This window comes from Crocuta crocuta, unplaced genomic scaffold, assembly GCF_008692635.1.
Source record: "Crocuta crocuta isolate KB4526 unplaced genomic scaffold, BGI_CrCroc_1.0 scaffold48, whole genome shotgun sequence".
NCBI lineage: Eukaryota > Metazoa > Chordata > Mammalia > Carnivora > Hyaenidae > Crocuta > Crocuta crocuta.
The window spans coordinates 7,648,369-7,665,653 of record NW_027533089.1 but is presented as its reverse complement, the minus strand read 5'-3'; the positions used below and the strand labels follow the sequence as shown (position 1 = coordinate 7,665,653).

The 17,285-nt window shown below is 39.8% G+C and overlaps 2 protein-coding genes across 10 annotated transcripts in view; both read left to right on the top strand.

Annotated features, from left to right (window-relative positions):
• Window positions 1-6,401, top strand: part of TLCD4 (TLC domain containing 4) — a 98,274-nt gene extending 91,873 nt beyond the window's left edge. For all 9 annotated transcript variants that reach the window (XM_077746129.1, XM_077746127.1, XM_077746130.1 and 6 more), the window contains one exon: window positions 6,017-6,401. In XM_077746129.1, the coding sequence (XP_077602255.1) occupies window positions 6,017-6,335 (319 nt within the window). In that variant the 3' untranslated portion in view covers window positions 6,336-6,401. The remainder of the gene's footprint in view (window positions 1-6,016) is intronic.
• A 3,159-nt stretch (window positions 6,402-9,560) lies between these two features.
• The window catches only part of RWDD3 (RWD domain containing 3), a 47,426-nt gene continuing 39,701 nt past the window's right edge, over window positions 9,561-17,285 (top strand). The window contains exons 1-2 of the mRNA XM_077746074.1: window positions 9,561-9,576; window positions 10,118-10,231. Of these exons, the coding sequence (XP_077602200.1) occupies window positions 9,561-9,576; window positions 10,118-10,231 (130 nt within the window). The remainder of the gene's footprint in view (window positions 9,577-10,117; window positions 10,232-17,285) is intronic.

The following is a 17,285-nucleotide window of genomic DNA, read 5'->3' as shown; positions in this document are numbered from 1 at the left end:
CTACAGACTATAGAAGTAGTCTAGAGTAACTGCAAGTTTCTGATGTGGATGACTAAGTCATTGGTGATGCCATAGTTGAAGACTGGGAGGATCAATAGGTATAAACTCCCAGTTATAAAATGAGTTGGAAGGGAAGGTACAGTGTGGGGAATACAATCAATAATGTTGTATCAGCTTTGTATGATGAATGTTAACTAGACTTCCTGTGGTGATCAGTTCCCGTGTATACCTGAAATTACCATACTGTGTTATGTCAACTATACTTGAGTTTCATCAATCAATGAAATCGACAAACCACACACACACACACACACACACACACACACACACACGTTTTTCACAGAAAGTTCTGATTCTGAACAAAGAAAAAGCAGACACTGGGATGCTTGTGACACAAGAACACACAAACTGTACTGAAAACATGGCCTCTGCACTCTTTCTAGTATTATCTAGCTACCTGAAATATGGCCATTTAATTATACAAAACAATTTTGTATGGCTCAGTGTCATTGTGAAAGCTTGCTTGTGCAAATTCCTTAATTTTTCTACTAGAATGGCATTTATTCATGACAATGAACATGTTTCCATGTGTCAACAAACAAATGATTGGGAGGATCGGAAGAGAAACAGGCAGTTTTTTTGTGGTGGTGGTAATGTGGGAGAGGAGTTGCCAGACAAGGAGTAGGGTATTGATTTTAGGCATGTTGTGTTTTAGGCATATCTGAGAATTTGTGATTTGTAAAACGCTCACCAATAAATTAGGTGAAAATGTTCAACAATAATAGAGATCTGGAACTACAAGTGGTCCGTGTGAGAGAACTTGAAATCAAAGATTTATGCTAGGGTGCTGAGAGTGGATGAAATGGCCTTGGTAGCACATATAGACAGGAATGGTGCTTGGGAGACACACATGTTTTTTAAAAAAAATTTTTAAATGTTTATTTTATGCTTAGAGAAAAACAGAGGCAGAGACAGCACAAGCAGGCGAGGGGCAGAGGCAGAGGGTGAGGGAGACACAAAACCCAAAGCAGGCTCCAGGCTCTGAGCTCTCAGCACAGAGCCCAACATGGGGCTCGAACTCACAAACTGTGAGATCATGACCTCAGCTGAATTCGGATACTTAACCGACTGAGCCACCCAGGTGCCTCAGGAGGCACACATATGTAAGGGACAGGCAGAAGAAGTGGAGACTGAGGAAGTGTAATTAGGGAATCAAGAGGAAATAGTATCACGGAAATCAGGAGAGATGGAAGTGAATTGGTTGGCAGTGTCACGGTTGGCAGTGTCACATGCTGTAGAAAGGCCACCTGAGAGGAAGGCTAAGATGAACCCACTGTCTTGGGTATGGGGAAGCCACTGGTGACCAATTTCTTTTGCAGGGGAATGTAATCATATTGTATTGGATTGTGAAGTATAACAAGAGTGTCTGTGAATATAACTGTTGACTTCTCTTTCAAAAAGTTTGATAGGGAAGACAAACAGAGGAGAGCTTTTTGGATTAGCAAGAATTGAGAGTATGTTGGTGAGAAAGAAGGAAAAAATCAATCTACATGGAACAAGGGGAAGGGGATAACTGATGGACTAAAGTCCCAGAAGGTCGAGTGGGCCAAGAAGGAGTGAGCCTTGGAGAGGGCAAGAGAAAGCTCTTCATCTGAGTATAAAAGTAAGGGTGCCTTAAACAAAAGTTTTGAAACCCTGAGGTCAGAGTTTGGGGAATTCATGCTTGATGGAATCTTAATAATTCCTCAGTAGTTGGAAGAGGCCAGTTCCTCTGTAGGGACTAAGAGGTAGAAAAGAATGAGGAAGAGAAGTGACTTGTGTGGGGACACAGAGGTTGGAAGCAGTTTATGGAGAGCGTGGAGTTGAGTGAAAGGACTGTGAAGCAAACTTGAGAATTCAGCAGGAGCCCAACTCTCTCTAAATTATAGTTGTGCCTGCCATTTACCTGAACATCAATATGGGTGAGGAGGGGCACCTGGGTGGCTCAGTCGGTTAAGCATCTAACTTTGGCTCAGGTCATGATCTCACAGTTCGTGCTGACAGCTCAGAGCCTGGAGCCTGCTTCAGATTCTGTGTCTCCCTCTCTCTCTGCCCCTCTCCTGCTTGTGCTCTGGCCTTCCCTCCCTCAAAAATAAACATTAAAAAATGTTTTTTATACATGGGTGAGGAATAGTTATTTATTGAGCTCGTGGTATGATGGGGGGGAGATTCTTACTGTGTATCATAACAGCTTCCTAGCAAAAGGGAGGTCTTACCATCGTCCCCAGGTTTGTAGAGATAGAACTGAGGCATAGAGGTCAGTAACAGAGAGAGGAAAGCTCACACAGGCGCTAAGTGGCAGAGGCAGGCTCTGAGTCCCCCAGCACCCCTGCTGCAGAGCACAGCACCCCCTGCAGTGTACACTACATGCTTGGGAGAGCAGGCGTGATGAGGCGTGGGAGGCAGGCAGCCTGCGTGGGATGGGTGAAGTGGCGAGAGACCTGAGGGTGCCAATGTGTCTTCTGAAGTTAACCAAGGTCCGGGAGGTAGGAAAGGAAAGAATCAAAGTCTGAAGGCCGATACTGAGGGACTTGAGAGTCAGGAGGTCAAAGAATGGGTTTAGGTGGAATTGGGTAAGGTGAAATGTGGAATGCTAAGAGCTGTGATGAGAAAGGTCGTTTGAAGGGTAGCATTTCTGAGTGATCCGAAGGGCACCAGATGGTCGAAGAAATGAATGGCTGAGGGTAACGTGAAGTCTTTGGGAGTGGAGAAGACTTAGGATGAGAGATCTGGATGAGAACAAAAGATTTTGACTTTACTGCCTCGGTGATGCTTTTCCCTTTTGTGATATTTTATTAATTTGGCCACTGTTGCCTAAATAGTTTCTCCTTTAATTGCCTTGAATAATTGAGCTGCTCTCTTTTCACCCTACATATACTTAGAAATTGTAACAGACCTCTTATCCTACCAATTACTCCTACTTGATCTTTTGATCTCTCTTAGTAAAATATTTTAAGGTTTTTTTAACTGGGAAGTGTTAGCTACCGAGGCTGAGCAGTTCCTAGCCTAGTCATAACTAATTCAGTCAAATTAAATATTAAGATACATGGACATATTTTACTACATTTACAACCTAATCTCTAAAATAATGAGGTAAAATTAGTCAAGATCTTTTTTTAAGGAGGAAAAAGTAGAATAGAGAAAGTACTGCATTTTTAAAAAGAAGCTTTACTTGAGAATAATTTTAGACTTCTCCAGAAAGTTGCAAGGATGTTACAGAAGGTTGCCAAAGACTCCTCTTTGTTGTGGTGGGTTCTCAGACTTTTGTTGTCCTCTGAGGAGTCCCGGTCAGGTGTTTTGTAGAGTAGTTCTCAGTTTGGATTTGTCTGATGTTTTTCTCACGATTAGACTCCTACTTGAGTAAGAGGAAGACTGTGGAAGTAAAGTGCCATTCTTATGCCCGCGTGTCAGGCCTGCATGCTATAAACATGACTTAGCACTGTTGATCTTTACCTTGCTCCTCCGGCTGAAGTGAAGGGTTTGTCCCATTTCTGTTTTAAAGTTACTCTTTCTCCCTCCCCTGCCTTCTATACTGAACTGTGGAAGGGAGTCCCTGAAGAGGGGTGGGGAGTTAGGTTTCAGCTCGTTGAGGTTACAATATCTACATAAATCATTTGTAATTACTCTGCACAGGGTAATTTATCTTTTCTCCCTTAATCATTCATTCCTTCATTCATTTACATTACCATGGATCCATGGATATTTATTTTATACGTTAGGGTTTTTTTTTTTAATCTAATACCACATTATTTATGATTTACTAATTGTTCAGAATGCTACAGCTTTTGCCATTGAATTCTTTCAGTTGGCTTCTGTGGCCCTCTGATACAACCTCATCATTTTGCTTTTGAGTACTTCCTTTCTATCTGACAGTAAAAAAAAATGTGCTAGATTCCTCCACAATAGCTAAAACATGGAAAGAGCCTAAGTGTCCATCAACAGATGAATGGATCAAGAAGATGTGGTTTATCTATACCATGGAATACTACATGGCAATGAGAAACAATGAAATCTGGCCATGTGTAGCAACATGGATGGACCTTGAGGGTGTTATGCTGAGCGAAATAAGTCAGGCAGAGAAGGACAAATATCATATGTTTGCACGTATAGGAGGATTAGGAGGAACTTGACGGAGGAACAAGGGGGAGAAGAAGGGCGGAAATGGTGGGGGAAAGGGAGAGAAGCAAACCATGAGAGACTCTTGAATGCTGACAAAAACTGAGGACTGATGGATGTGGGGGGAGGGGGGGATGGGCATGGAGGAGGACACTTGTGGGGATGAGCACTGAGTGTTATGTGGAAACTAATTTGACAATAAACTATTAAAAAAAAAACGAAAGTATAAAAAAAAAAAAATGTGCTAGATTCATACTGTATATTCTCTGTCCCAGCCCTAGAATCAGCCATGTCTCAAGGAATCCTGGTTCCTTTTATTGGAGAATGGTGTTAGAAGCCAAGATCTAAGCCCTGGGTTAGATTGCTACTGGGGCATCATTGTTTCTGTGCCCTCCCAGCTGACAACTTGGAAATATACTAACATGTGGAGACACAGAGAACTATCATTACTTTTACTATGTCCATCTCTGTATCTATATTAAGCTAAATATGAGTTCATACTGATGTTGTCAACTCTAATCCAGTATCATATGGATTCATCTAGCCTCTTCCACTCACTTGTCTGTAACTTTCCACTCCAACAATGAGAAGCCTGGTCTCTACTTCATCACCAAACAAATGTACTTATTTGTTAAATCCCAATTTATATGTATAATGGTTTTAGAATTTTTCACCTGTTCTTCTATGAGACACAACTTTACCAACTTTACCAACTGGCTGTGTACAGTTTGTTTTGTTTTTAGTCTTACAGTCCCCATTCATTTTCAGAGTTACTTAAGTCACCTGTTTTTACCCCATGTCTTACAGTGAGGTTATGTCATGTTCTTGTAAAGCAGTTAGGTTCTTCTGTCATAGTCTGGGTTCCATCCTGGCACCCCCAACCTCCTAACTGCTATTTTAAAATTTCCACACACTCTTCATGCTGTCCTATGGATTTGACAAATGAATACTGTCTTCTGTTCAGCACTACAATATCACAGAGAATTGTTTCACCACCCTAAAATATCTCCCAGACTTCACTTATTCTACCCTCTTCCTCTCTCCCTAAACCTCTGGCAACCATTGACCTGTCTTTTGTCTTTATAGTTTTGCTTTTTCCAGAATGTTCTATAAATGGAATCATACTATGGGTAGAGTTTTCAGACTGGTTTCTTTTCATTTAGCAATATGCATTTACAATTCTTCCATGTGGTTAGGTAAATTGAGAGTTTGTTCCTTTTTATTGCTGAATGGTATTCCGTTGTGTGGCTATACCATAATTTGCTTATCATTTCACCTATCAAATAAGTCCAACTTATCAATATTTTTTCTTGATATTTGTGCTATTGGTGTTATATCTAAAGTACTATCACCAAACCTCAGCTCATGCAGATTTTTTCCTATGTTTTCTTCTAGAAGTTTCATAATTTTTCATTTTACATTTAAATCTGTGGTTCATTTTGAGTTTTTGTGCAATATGTGAGGTCTGTGCTTAGGTTCATTTTTCTGCATCTGAATATCCAGTTGTTCCAGCTGTTGGGAAAACTCTCCTTCTCCATTGAATTACCTTTCCAATGTAGCCAGAAGTCAGTGGAATTTATTTGTGTGGATCTATTTCCAGGCTAACACGGCTGGTCTTTCACCAGCACCATGCTGTCTGGATAACTGTAGCTGTATATAGCAAGTCAGTCTTGAAAGTGGGTAGCATGAGTGTGCCAGCCTTCTTCCTTTCAGTATTGTGTTGGCTATTCTGGGCCCTTTGCCTCCCCATATAAATCTTAGGGGGAATGTTCACTGAATTTTAAAAACTGAAAACTAAAATTAAAATGGTTAATCATCAGAGATGCAGAGTAAATGTGATGCTTTTAAAATTTTTTTCCAGGTGGTTCTTTGAAGCTCTGAAGTATCCTAAGTTTTCCAAAGCTAACGTCATCAATGGAATACTCATGACAGTGGTATTCTTCATCGTGCGGATTGTCTCGATGCCTCCTTTTTATAGCTTCATTTATTCCGTGTTAGGAACAGAAGCCTATGTCAGGCTTGGACTTTTAGTCCAATGTTCCTGGATCTCTACTTGTGTTGTTTTGGATGTGATGAATGTCATGTGGATGATCAAAATCACAAAGGGTTGCATCAAAGTCATCTCTCTCATCAGACAAGAGAAAGCCAAAAAGAGTCTTCAGAATGGAAAACTTGACTAAAAGTGGGCTATTGATAAGCATACTTTATTACTACCCGCATTATATCTACTGATAGGATGAATTCTCGGCATGTTCTTGTGCTTCTTATTAATTATACTCGTTATCGAGGGTTTCAGTGCTTTTTTTTTTTTAACCTTTAGAAAAGAGAAACTAAAACATAGCTTTTATTCCAAGATTTCTTTTCTGATTTTCTTCTGCATTGTAAGCATGGATAAAATCTTAAAGGTTAAAATAAAAAAAATTATAAATATAGTGGTGAATCTTTCCAGAAATCTGTTAACCTGCATTGATATTTTTCTCTGTGAAAAAATGACTGCTAATTTGATGCGCTTGCTTTTATGTCACCAATTTTGCTGAAAGAATGGGAACTGCTTTTAAATTTGTAAATAGCTCTCAACATTTCGTGGTACTGCACTCATTTGTGCTCTTGGCTGTCAATACCTGTGGTGGGTTTAATTTCCAAATTGTTCTTTTTCTTACACTATTAGTAATCATGTATCTTTTTTTTTTTTTTTTTAGATATTCTATCATCTACTAATGATGAAGTATTTTGCTTACTTTGGGAATATTTAATTAGTTCAGTCATGGACAATACTTCTTTCATTTGTAGATTGCTCAGACCTCACTTTATCATTTCTATTTTTAACATTTTATCCAAGTACTGCTTTTTTATTTGTAGTAAGGCTTAAGACAGATCTTTCAGAGCTCCTTAGATGAATTCCTCTTTCTAAAAATGCATGTTGTAGATGACTGTTTAGGCTAATAAGAGGAATCATTAAGAACAAAGCTTTAACACGGCTGTCTCGGTTCCCCTTGCACTTTTTCCATGAAAAAAAATATGATTTCTATTTGCAAAACCTCCCCTAAGATCAGAACCCAACATCGTCAGTACCAAAGTGTCATGCAGTATGTATTTATCACGCTCCTAAGGTCCGCCTCTCCTTGCTGAGACCAAAACTCCAAAAAAATTGGTATTCACATTTTACTCATAGTTCACACCCATGCTTGCTTAATCAATATTTTGAGTGCTTTGACTTTCTATCTTTCCTAAAGAACAGGGAAAACAATAGGTAATTTAATTCAAGTATTCTGATTACCAATATTCTTGTCTTACATGGTGATACATGACTGGTGACTCTGGTTTTTTGGTTTTGGGTTTTTTTTTTTTTTGGTGGATGTGTAAGTATATGTTTGCTTTTTCTTTGATTCTTGCAACCCAAATATAGAATTATATAGTTAGCTATTATTGCCTTTATTTATTTTTCTCAAGTACTTGACTTTAATGATTGTTCTTACGTAAGAAAAAAAGAAATTTAACCAGTGACAGATGCTTGAATTTAATTGAACCCAAACCAAGAGATCGAATCCACTTAGTTTCTTAGTTGGTAGGAGGATGCTTCTCTTTCATTGTGCGTGTTGTGATGATGAAGAGAGGCTGGCTGGATAGATCAAGACTTTGATTTAATTTGACTTGATTTGGTTTGATCTGGCTGTCTAATGCAGATAGAGCCTGATAAGTTTTAGAGTATTTAAAGAAGGTGGGACGCCTGGGTGGCTTAGTCGGTTAAGCGTCCGACTTTCGCTTGGGTCACGATCTCGCGGTTCGTGGGTTCGAGCCCCGCGTCGGGCTCTGTGCTGACTGCCAGCTCAGAGCCTGGAGCCTGTTTCAGAGTCTGTGTCTCCCTCTCTCTCTGACCCTCCCCTGCTCACGCTGTCTCTCTCTCTCTCCTAGAAATAAATAAAAATATTTTAAAAAAAAAGAATATTTAAAGAAGGCAATTAAAATCTCAAGTCAATGAGAGAATCAAATTGATCAGCTTACACTAAGTACACTTATGTTTGAATGACTTAATTAAAGTAATGTAAAATATAGGTATTTGTTTTTAACGCTACTGATACTACATTGATAATTTGTTACCAAATTTCGTGCCTTCCACACGATAGGCACTTAAATGCATATTGGTGGTTTAGAGAGGGTAGGAAAGCACATGGTTTTATCTTGTTCTTTTCTTGCTCTTTGCAAGAAAACTGGCTTTTTAAAAGGAAAACATTTATATCAGAAAACTATTTTGGAAATCCATTCCTTTAGAAAGAAGCAAAACTTGAAATAAATATTTTTGACTCTTTGGATATTTCTATAGTTTCTGAGCACAGATTTTAAACCCACTATCAAAATGAAGTCAGTATAAAGCAATATATGGCCATGTATTGTAAAATAAGACTCACTGATAAGTGAGTTTCCATATAGTAGTTTGGGTTTTTATGGTTGTGATTTCATGCTTAAAACTTCATTTTCACTTTCATTGACAGCACTTTTCATCAGTATAGCTGCTCACTGAACATGTGTGCTTAAAGTAGCAATGTTTTCAACTGAAGTTTGTCATTCACTTAGTCAGCAATTCTTATTTTATGCTGGCTGCATGACAGCGAATTCAACATCCAGATTCAGTATCCAAAATTGGATACATATTTCCTCTCACGACGCACATTAAGTGGAAAAGACACTACAAACTGCCATGCTACTTTAAATCAGATTTTCACAGGAACTATACTTGGCGCTTCTAGGATTGTGTCCACCTACCTAAGATACAAGGCGTTGAAGACAGAACATATCATTTATTAAACGATGAATTTTTCATTTATTAAATGACAGACTTTTGCTAGACATTTTACATATTAAGTATTTTGACTACATGGATTAATTTAAATGATTCTATTAGGCATTCTGATATTTAACAGCTCTTAAGATATTTGTAGAAAATAAAAGCAAATTGGTATAAATTTTTAAGCAACTCTATTTTTATAGAAAAAGATTAGTGACAACCTGTAACTATAAAGATGTTCTCTGAACATAGTAGTCTAAAAAATAAACGATTCTTACAAAATTTTGGAAGTGAGTGGAAGTCAGCATGCAAGATCGTAGATTCTGCAGCTGATATTTTATTTGGGAGAATTTAAAAATTATGAGTTTGAGTTCATAGAGTTTGCATTCTTGTGTCTAAAATCTTTCTAGTGAGTATTGTTTGCATTTATTTCACACTCAGAATGGGGTTACATGAGTGCAAAAAAACTAACTCCTGCATAGGTTGTGTCTTGATATCTTCTAGTGAGTTAAGATGCAATTTTTATTCCACCTGTTTAGTTTTTGTGGTTTCGTGGGCTAGCTAGCACTACGTTAAGAGAAATAATGTCTTTACCATTCCTAAGGGTGACTGATATATCGTGATGTCCAAGTCCGATTGTAAAGGCCTAGTTTTAAAAGCTACCTAGTAAATGGGTGTTTGAATCAAATTCTTTTCTAAATTTTAATCGACTTGACTCAGTCTTTTGCTAACGTATCAGTTTTTAAATTGGACACTTTCTTTGAGGTGCATCGAATGTTTGGAGAACCGTCCCTTCACGGGCACGAAGGGCCAGCTGTATGCGTTACACCATTTGTCATCCTGCATTAGAAACCGTCTTCTCGTGGAGATCTCTAGGGGACGGTGTTGTAATATTCATGTTCTGTTTTGCTTTTAAGGGAAATAAACATGTTTCAAAAGACACTATTAAAATAAATGTTTGAACGAATTTCTGTTTCTAGGTTACTCTTAACTCCAGTACGTAAATATACCTATGAATTGGCTTTTATGGTTTATCGCGTTGCTTGTAATTGAAAAGTCCATGTAATTGTTGCCATCATCAGTTCTGTTCATGGAAGACTACGTATTTATGTGTTTTGAGTTCCAGAAGAAGAAACTCGTAGAATTTTATCAGAAATGTGGCACAGTGTTTCTCCTCAGGTAAGAACCAGCACAGCAGCGAGGCCCCTCCAGTGTCTGGAGACTGTGGGCGCACACCGACCACCCAGCCTTACCCACAGCTGGTCGACGACAGGCACACTAACGCTACTGAAAGTGAGTTTTGACATGAAACACACGTAGTACATATGAGAACAGCAGGAAGCCAGCAGGACATGGAGTTGGAGACCCCACGACTGATTTTCCCTTAAAAGTCATGATGCTCCTCCCTCTTGGAGAAGCTTTTCTCTGAATCCTCCCAGCCCTTCCATCTCATCCTCTTAATTGTTAAGAGGTTATCAGGAGCCATTTAGTATTTAATAATACTGTTACAAGATGAAACAAGGCTAATAAGATTATGGTTTTATTGAGAAACATCTGTAGTCTCTTAATCTGGCTCAGCAGGAAGAGCTTTATAAGGAAGAGCATGCAAATTATCTAAGAGCTCTTCCTTAGCCCCCGTGACAGGGAGAGGAGGAACTGTTAGGAGGCTGTTAGGAGGAGGGGCTGATGGTCTGTGGCAGCGTTACTGGGTCCTGCTCTTTAGTTGAGCAAATTTAGTTCTGGTCCTGTTTCCTTTAAAAGCAAGCTGACCAGCAAGTGGATTCCTTAGCATGTTTTTACAAGTACAACACTCAAGTCCTTGAGCCTGGGCCCTTTCTAGCCCAGACCTCCAACTGCCTCTAGATAGCCTTGGTAGTAAGTTGTACCTTTATTTGAAGATCTTTTGGATAGCGATGAAGAACTGAAGGCTGACTGCTAAAGATTGGGTTGTTTGCATCAAAAATGTTTACACGGATTCCCTGGAGCAGTAGACAGTTTTGATATCAGGCCCTATATTTAAGACCAAAATAATGAGAAATATTTCTAAATCTTAAAGATAGAAATACAATACCTCAGGCTAAAAACTCGTTAATTATCCTCTGTATATGTTTTTCTTTTTAGCTTTACCTAATTCTGTAATTAAGTGTGCATTAGGTATTTGCTACTTCTTGGTTAATGAAGCCTAAAAATATAACTGTAAATAACATACGCTATATTTTTTCTGTTTCTTGCTTGGTTTGCTTCTAGTATGGTCATGTCTACTTTTTACTTAAGGAATTTTTGCATAGATAATACTCTTACTAACTTGTAACTAGGATGGTTGTGAGGTTTTTCTGGTAATTATTAGAATTTGTAATAATAACTTTTAGACCTAGATTTCATTTGCAAAAGTTACTTGAAAATTGCAGCAAATGTGATAGGTATAGTGACATATACAATTTTTTTCTGGGAATATATACAACATTACTATTTAATTGTTAGAACAATTTTGGAAGTCTTTCAAAATACATTTAACACTTTGAGAACACGCCTTCTAATTTATTTCACAAGGCTGAATGAAGAACTTTGTTTTCTTTACAAAATGTGAGACTTGGTAATTTACAGATCAGTGTTATTCAGATTTATCAGCATTTAAAATAGCAATTTTACTTTTGTCTCTGGTTGTCCTTAATTTGGAGAGGATTATTAATATCTAGGTAATTCCCTTAAAATTTTCAAATGTTTGTATACTTTATATGTGTGCCATTTTAAGGTATATGCAAGTTCTAAGCAATAATCTGCATGTTATACAAGGCATTCCTTTGTCATGATAATTTTATTAATATTAATTTTAAGAATGTGTATAAAATCAGTATCCTATATATAAATCATCCTGCCTCCCAAGGAAAACCTTCAGATTTTCTTGTGTTAGAACACTAATGTGGTGCAAAGCTTTGTATTTTGTGAGAGAAAAATTAATAAAATCACAGTTATTTAGTGCAAAAGTTTGAGTCTGCAAAGTGTACACTTTAATAGTAATTAATGAATACACTGATGATAAAACTTACTTTCCTCCAACCCGGTCCTCTCTTCTAGCTCTTGAATCCTAAAGCTCATATTAATTCTTCAAGATGCTTATAGGGCTTGTTTACTCTGTTCCCTCCCTTCTCTCCCTGAGGTCCCCGCCTTGTAACAACCCAAAGGCATAGCAGACATCATAGGCATGCTTGTTGATTGAAGGAATGGAACTATCTAATCAATAGGCTCGTTTAGATTAAGTAAAACTTTGGCAGTTATGTTTTTAATCTCCTTCCCCGTGTCCTTTAGGCCTCTCATGTGGTCTCAAGTGTTTTTTGCCAAATGTCTTGGCTGAGATTCTTCCCTTCTCAAATTGCCCATGGTCTTAATCTTGCATCTTGGTCCAAGAATATCCAGTAGATCAGGAAGCAGAGAGCTAATTGAATAGAATACTGAAGAGGTTTGGCCTTTGGAAAGCGCATCATGAGTCATGCTTTAGAACATGCCTAAAATGTTGTGTCAAGACTGGCAAAGGAACAGCTGAATTTCAAAATGAAAATAGCAGCCACAGCTGTTAGTGGAGATAGGCCACAGGTAAAGTTACAAGGATTGAGAATCCCTCTAAGCAAGTGTACATGGCTGCTCTCTCTCTCTACACCTCAGGCAGTCTCAAAGATGAGCCACCCTTTATTTCCTGTTCCTTAGTCTTTATCAAAGTTAACTTCCTGCTTTCCCTCTGTGTCTTTGGTCTGGGACATGCACAAAATAAGCAAGTTGGCAAATTTGCAATTCTCCCCCATTCTAGTAACTGATCATCTGTTCCTAGATGGTCCTCACAAACCAGACTCTTCACAGCTGCTTGAGTAGCTCATTGTTGCTTATGGCACCCGGCTCCCAAGCTTGGAGCCTGGCTGCCCCATTGGCTAAACAGCCCCTTCCTCTGTTCATCCACCTCCAGCTAAATTCTGCCACGTCTAGAATTGTCATCTTACCCAGCCATTGATTATACCACTCCAGAAATTACCCAAGCAGTACTTTCAAAGAAGGGGACTTGTAGGGAGAAATGAAATGTAGTATAGATGATGGGCTGCATTTCTATGGAGGATAAAGTTCAAGAATAGATGGAAATTTGGAAAGAATGACACAGAAAAGGAGAGAGAAACTTCAGGGAATAGGAAAAACAGCAAGAAAATGCTGTGCAGGTAAGCATTGCATTTTGGGTGACACAAACTTCTCAAAAGTGACTCTAGTGAAATTCCTGTATCCATTACAAGAGTTTTCGTTTTTTCTTTATTAAAATGCAACATAAACATTCATTTTATATGCCTTTTCCCCCTCGAACTTTTATTTAAATTCCAGTTAGGTAACATTCAGTGTGATTTTGTTTTCTGGTGTAGAATTTAGTGATTCATCACATACAACACCCAGTGCTCATCACAAGGGCCCTCCTTAATCCCTATCCCCTATTCCACCCATCCCCCTGCACTCACCTCGCCTCTGGCAACCATTTGTTCTGTTTCTTAAATTCCATTTATAAATGAAATCCTACAGTATTTGTCTTTGTATGTGTATATAGGCAAGTCTGGTGTGTGCGCGTGAATCTGTCATCTCTCTCTCAGCAGCGTGTCTGTCCCCCGCTGCTGACAGATGCCTCCAGGCAGAGGCCCAATTGAGCAGGCATCCCACCTGGACAGTGATTCTGGGACTGCCTTAGCCTGCAGCAGACCCCAAGTCCTGTTCTGCTGCAGTTACCAAAAAACCCAACTATGCCCAACGATTAAGCTTCATGGAATGATTTATGTTGTCGGGCTCATCATAAGAGGTTTTCGAAGATGAAAAAAGCGGTTTCAAAAGAATACTGTGTTGTGGACAGAAAGGATGTCTGAATGGATGTGGCACAAGAGGGTAGGATTTCATTTGAACTGTAAATTGGAAAAGAGCAACTTGCAGAGTGAGGTACCTGAGAGCCCAAGGTACTGGTGAAGAGGTATCTTCATCTCTGGGGGTCCTAGCTTTGTGATCTGTAAAATGTTTCACGTACCTCCGATGTTCCTTCCAACTCTCCCATCCTGTTAGTAAGAGGTTTCATTCAAAAGAAAGCAATTAGAATGGAGCAAGTGTAGCTTTAAGGCTTAGTAAATGTGATTGGAATGGCATCTGAGGGAGATTCTCAGATGGGAGTACAGAAATAGGCTAGTAATGGAGAAATTGACCAAGCGACTGCAAAAATGGTTAAGCCCCATGCGTGGCCTTGGACAAGGAAGAAAAAAGGGTTAGATCTGCTAAATATTGCAAAGGGAGAACCAGAATGGTTTAGACAAACTGAGCGGAACTGACAAGTAAGGCTGTGGAGCTGAGGGGTGACAGATGCCACTGGATGTGATGTCAGAACATGGGGAGCCGAGGACTCAGCTGGAGGTTGGAGAATGACTATAGTCGGCAGCTCTTAAGGGGACACTGCGGATGAGAGGAAAGAGGAAAGTCAGGGACTGAGACATTTTTCTATACATGAGGAAAAGCAAGGTACTGTGGTTGAAGAGCAGAGTGGAGCTGGGGTGGACAGCGGCAGTGTGAAGGATTCAATCTGGGGGAAAGAAGTCTCTCAGAGTGCCTCACCAGTGTGGTTTCAATTGCTTTTCTCATTTCTGAGCCATAGTCTTGCCTTGACCCCTCGTATCTGTACATTCCCGGTTCCTGACAGTCACCCATAGTTTCCCCATGGTCCTTTCAGGTCTGCTCTCTGTCCTCATGACTCAGTCCTCCCCATGGTGTCAGCCCAGCCTATCTAGTCAAAAAGCTTGGGTACAGTGTAGAGATGGTACCCAGAGAATAAAGTCCCTTCCGGAGAGTCTGACTGCAGGTCCGGTAGTTGGAAGCTGCTACAAATGGAGAGAGCTGCAGCCTTGTGGGGGTTGCTTATGTGAGGTGGTCTTTGGATGGTAGCGGGAGGCAAGGTTCAAAGCAGGGAGCAGAAGCCATGTAGCCTGGAGCAGCACAGGGAGGCTGCTGTGCATGTGTTAGATCTCCAGTTTCCGTGTGTGAATTGCCAGGAAGGTGACATGGAGAAGCACTCTAAAACGTTCCCTCTCGGGCTGCCATACAGTCTCCTAATTGGTCTCTCCCACTACACACTCTCTTCCTGCCCATCTGTCACACACTCCGCTGACTGACTCACTTGCAAACACATCCTCAATATGTGTCACAGCCCTGCCCAGAAGTTCTGAATATTCTGAGAATACTCTCCTCCCAGGTATAAACTCCTATGACGAAATCTAAAGTTTTCAGTGATTTTACCCTCCGCTGCCCATCCAGGTTCCAGCACGTGGGTGCCACTATCTGCACCTGCCCAGCCACTGCACACCCTTGCACCTTGCTGTGCCTGCAGCTTGGAGGCCCTTGCTTCTCACAGATCTGTCACCTGCGTGTCCTCAAGACGTGTATTAAGAGAACTGGTTCCTTTTTTCTGCACTAAAAACAAACACGCTCGGGCAGAGTTAAGAGGAATACACACATTAGATCATGTTAATATTTATTAAGAACTGGCTAGATTGCCCAGTGAGTTCCTGGAACAGCCAGGGTAAATAAATTCATTCTTAACTGAGCCTGGATCTCAGAACTTTCTGTCCTGGGGAAGCTTCTACAGTCACAGCCAAGCTGTTACGTTTTCTGTCTGCCTAAAGGTCAAAGACATTAATTAGTTCACCCACCCCCTCTGGCTAGGGCAAGTAGTAGGCGCTCAGCCCTTCAGGCTTCGGCACAGGCTTTGATATTTTGAGTAACATGGTGGAAGGACTTCATCTGTGAGTCTGAAGACCTGGATTCCAGTTCCAGTTCACCACCTGCTAGTGACTGGTTTAGGCAAGTGTTTTCACCTTCTTGGCATTTGGTTTTTCACCTGTAAGGTGAGGAGTTCAACTGGGTGACTCAAAGGCCCCTTTTCTTTCAAATTCCATCATCCTATGATAATAGTAATTGGAATCAAGGTTGGACAGCTTAGGAGCATAATTCCCACCAGCCAGCAATTCTAGAATATTGGTTTCGGTTGCCTAAGTTTTTGGAGGTGGCTTAAATTCAAGCTTTGATTGTGACTGTGTGCCCTTGAGTAAGGCCCCTTGTTTATGCCTCCTTCTTCCTCACTTGCAGGAGGAGATGGTATCACTTGAAATCAATGGACCTAGCCAAAAGAGGCTGAGTATAATATTTGCTGAGTGCTTCAAGATTCTTAGGGGAAAGAGATAACGTTTTAATGATGTACTTTCCCACTATACTTGAAGCCAAGTTGATTTTTTAAATATTCTTTCTAGTGTTAACCTTTGAAAGATGTAAACATCTTGATCATGGTATCCAAAAATGGAACCCATTTTCTTTATTTCCCACAAGAAAATATAATCAGAAAGGAAAAGAGATGACTAATGAAAATGTAAATAGTAAGTTATTTTTTCCTGTCTCACCAAAACAAAAAATCTGAATCCTCCAATTATCTTGAGAAGCCAGTCTACCACTAATGGGTCAATTACCTTGGTTGACTCCGTACTGGATAATCAGACTTTCCATAAGATTTCTGTGTTCTTAGTGACTCTAAGCATCATGGCCTGCTAGGGCTATTTGATGGGTTCTATGCAACATCAAGGCCAGGATGATCTGGGATGGGGAAATTATTCTGACGTTTATTGTCTGTGACTTAGTTGTGAGGTACACTTAGTTGTTTCCTGTAACTTTATTGGTCTTCAGCTGACTGGTAATGGAATAATCTATAGTAAAGATCGCCTCCAGGTTTTTATACCCTAAGACACCATGTCATGAAGAAAAGTAATGAAATAAGTAAATCTGCATTGCTCTAGGGGAAAATGTGAATGATTCCTTAGCATTCTAATGAGTAAAAATAAATCCTAATTAGGATTTATGTTCTAAAGAATGGAGTGAGAAAATGGATGTGCCAGTATGTTAATTTTTTTTCCTTAAAAATGACTAAAATACTTTTATAACTTTGGGCCACTCTTTTTAGTAAGGCATCTAAGCTGTGTATTAAAAATGTAAAGCCAGGGGCGCCTGGGTGGCTCAGTTGGTTAAAAGTATCCAACTTTGGCTCAGGTCATAATCTCGCAGTTCATGAGTTTAAGCCCCACATTGGACTGTCTGCTGTCAACACAGAGCCTGCTTTGGATCCTCTGTCTCCCTCTCTCTTTATCTGCCCCTCCCCAGTTCTCTCTCTCTCTCTCTCTCTCTCAAAAATAAACATTAAAAAATATTAAAAGCGTGAACCCAGAAAGAAGTCTATACTCCATTGTCTATCCCTTTCATGACTCCCCCCCGCCCCACCAGTCATTAGCTTCAACTCTTAAATATCCTT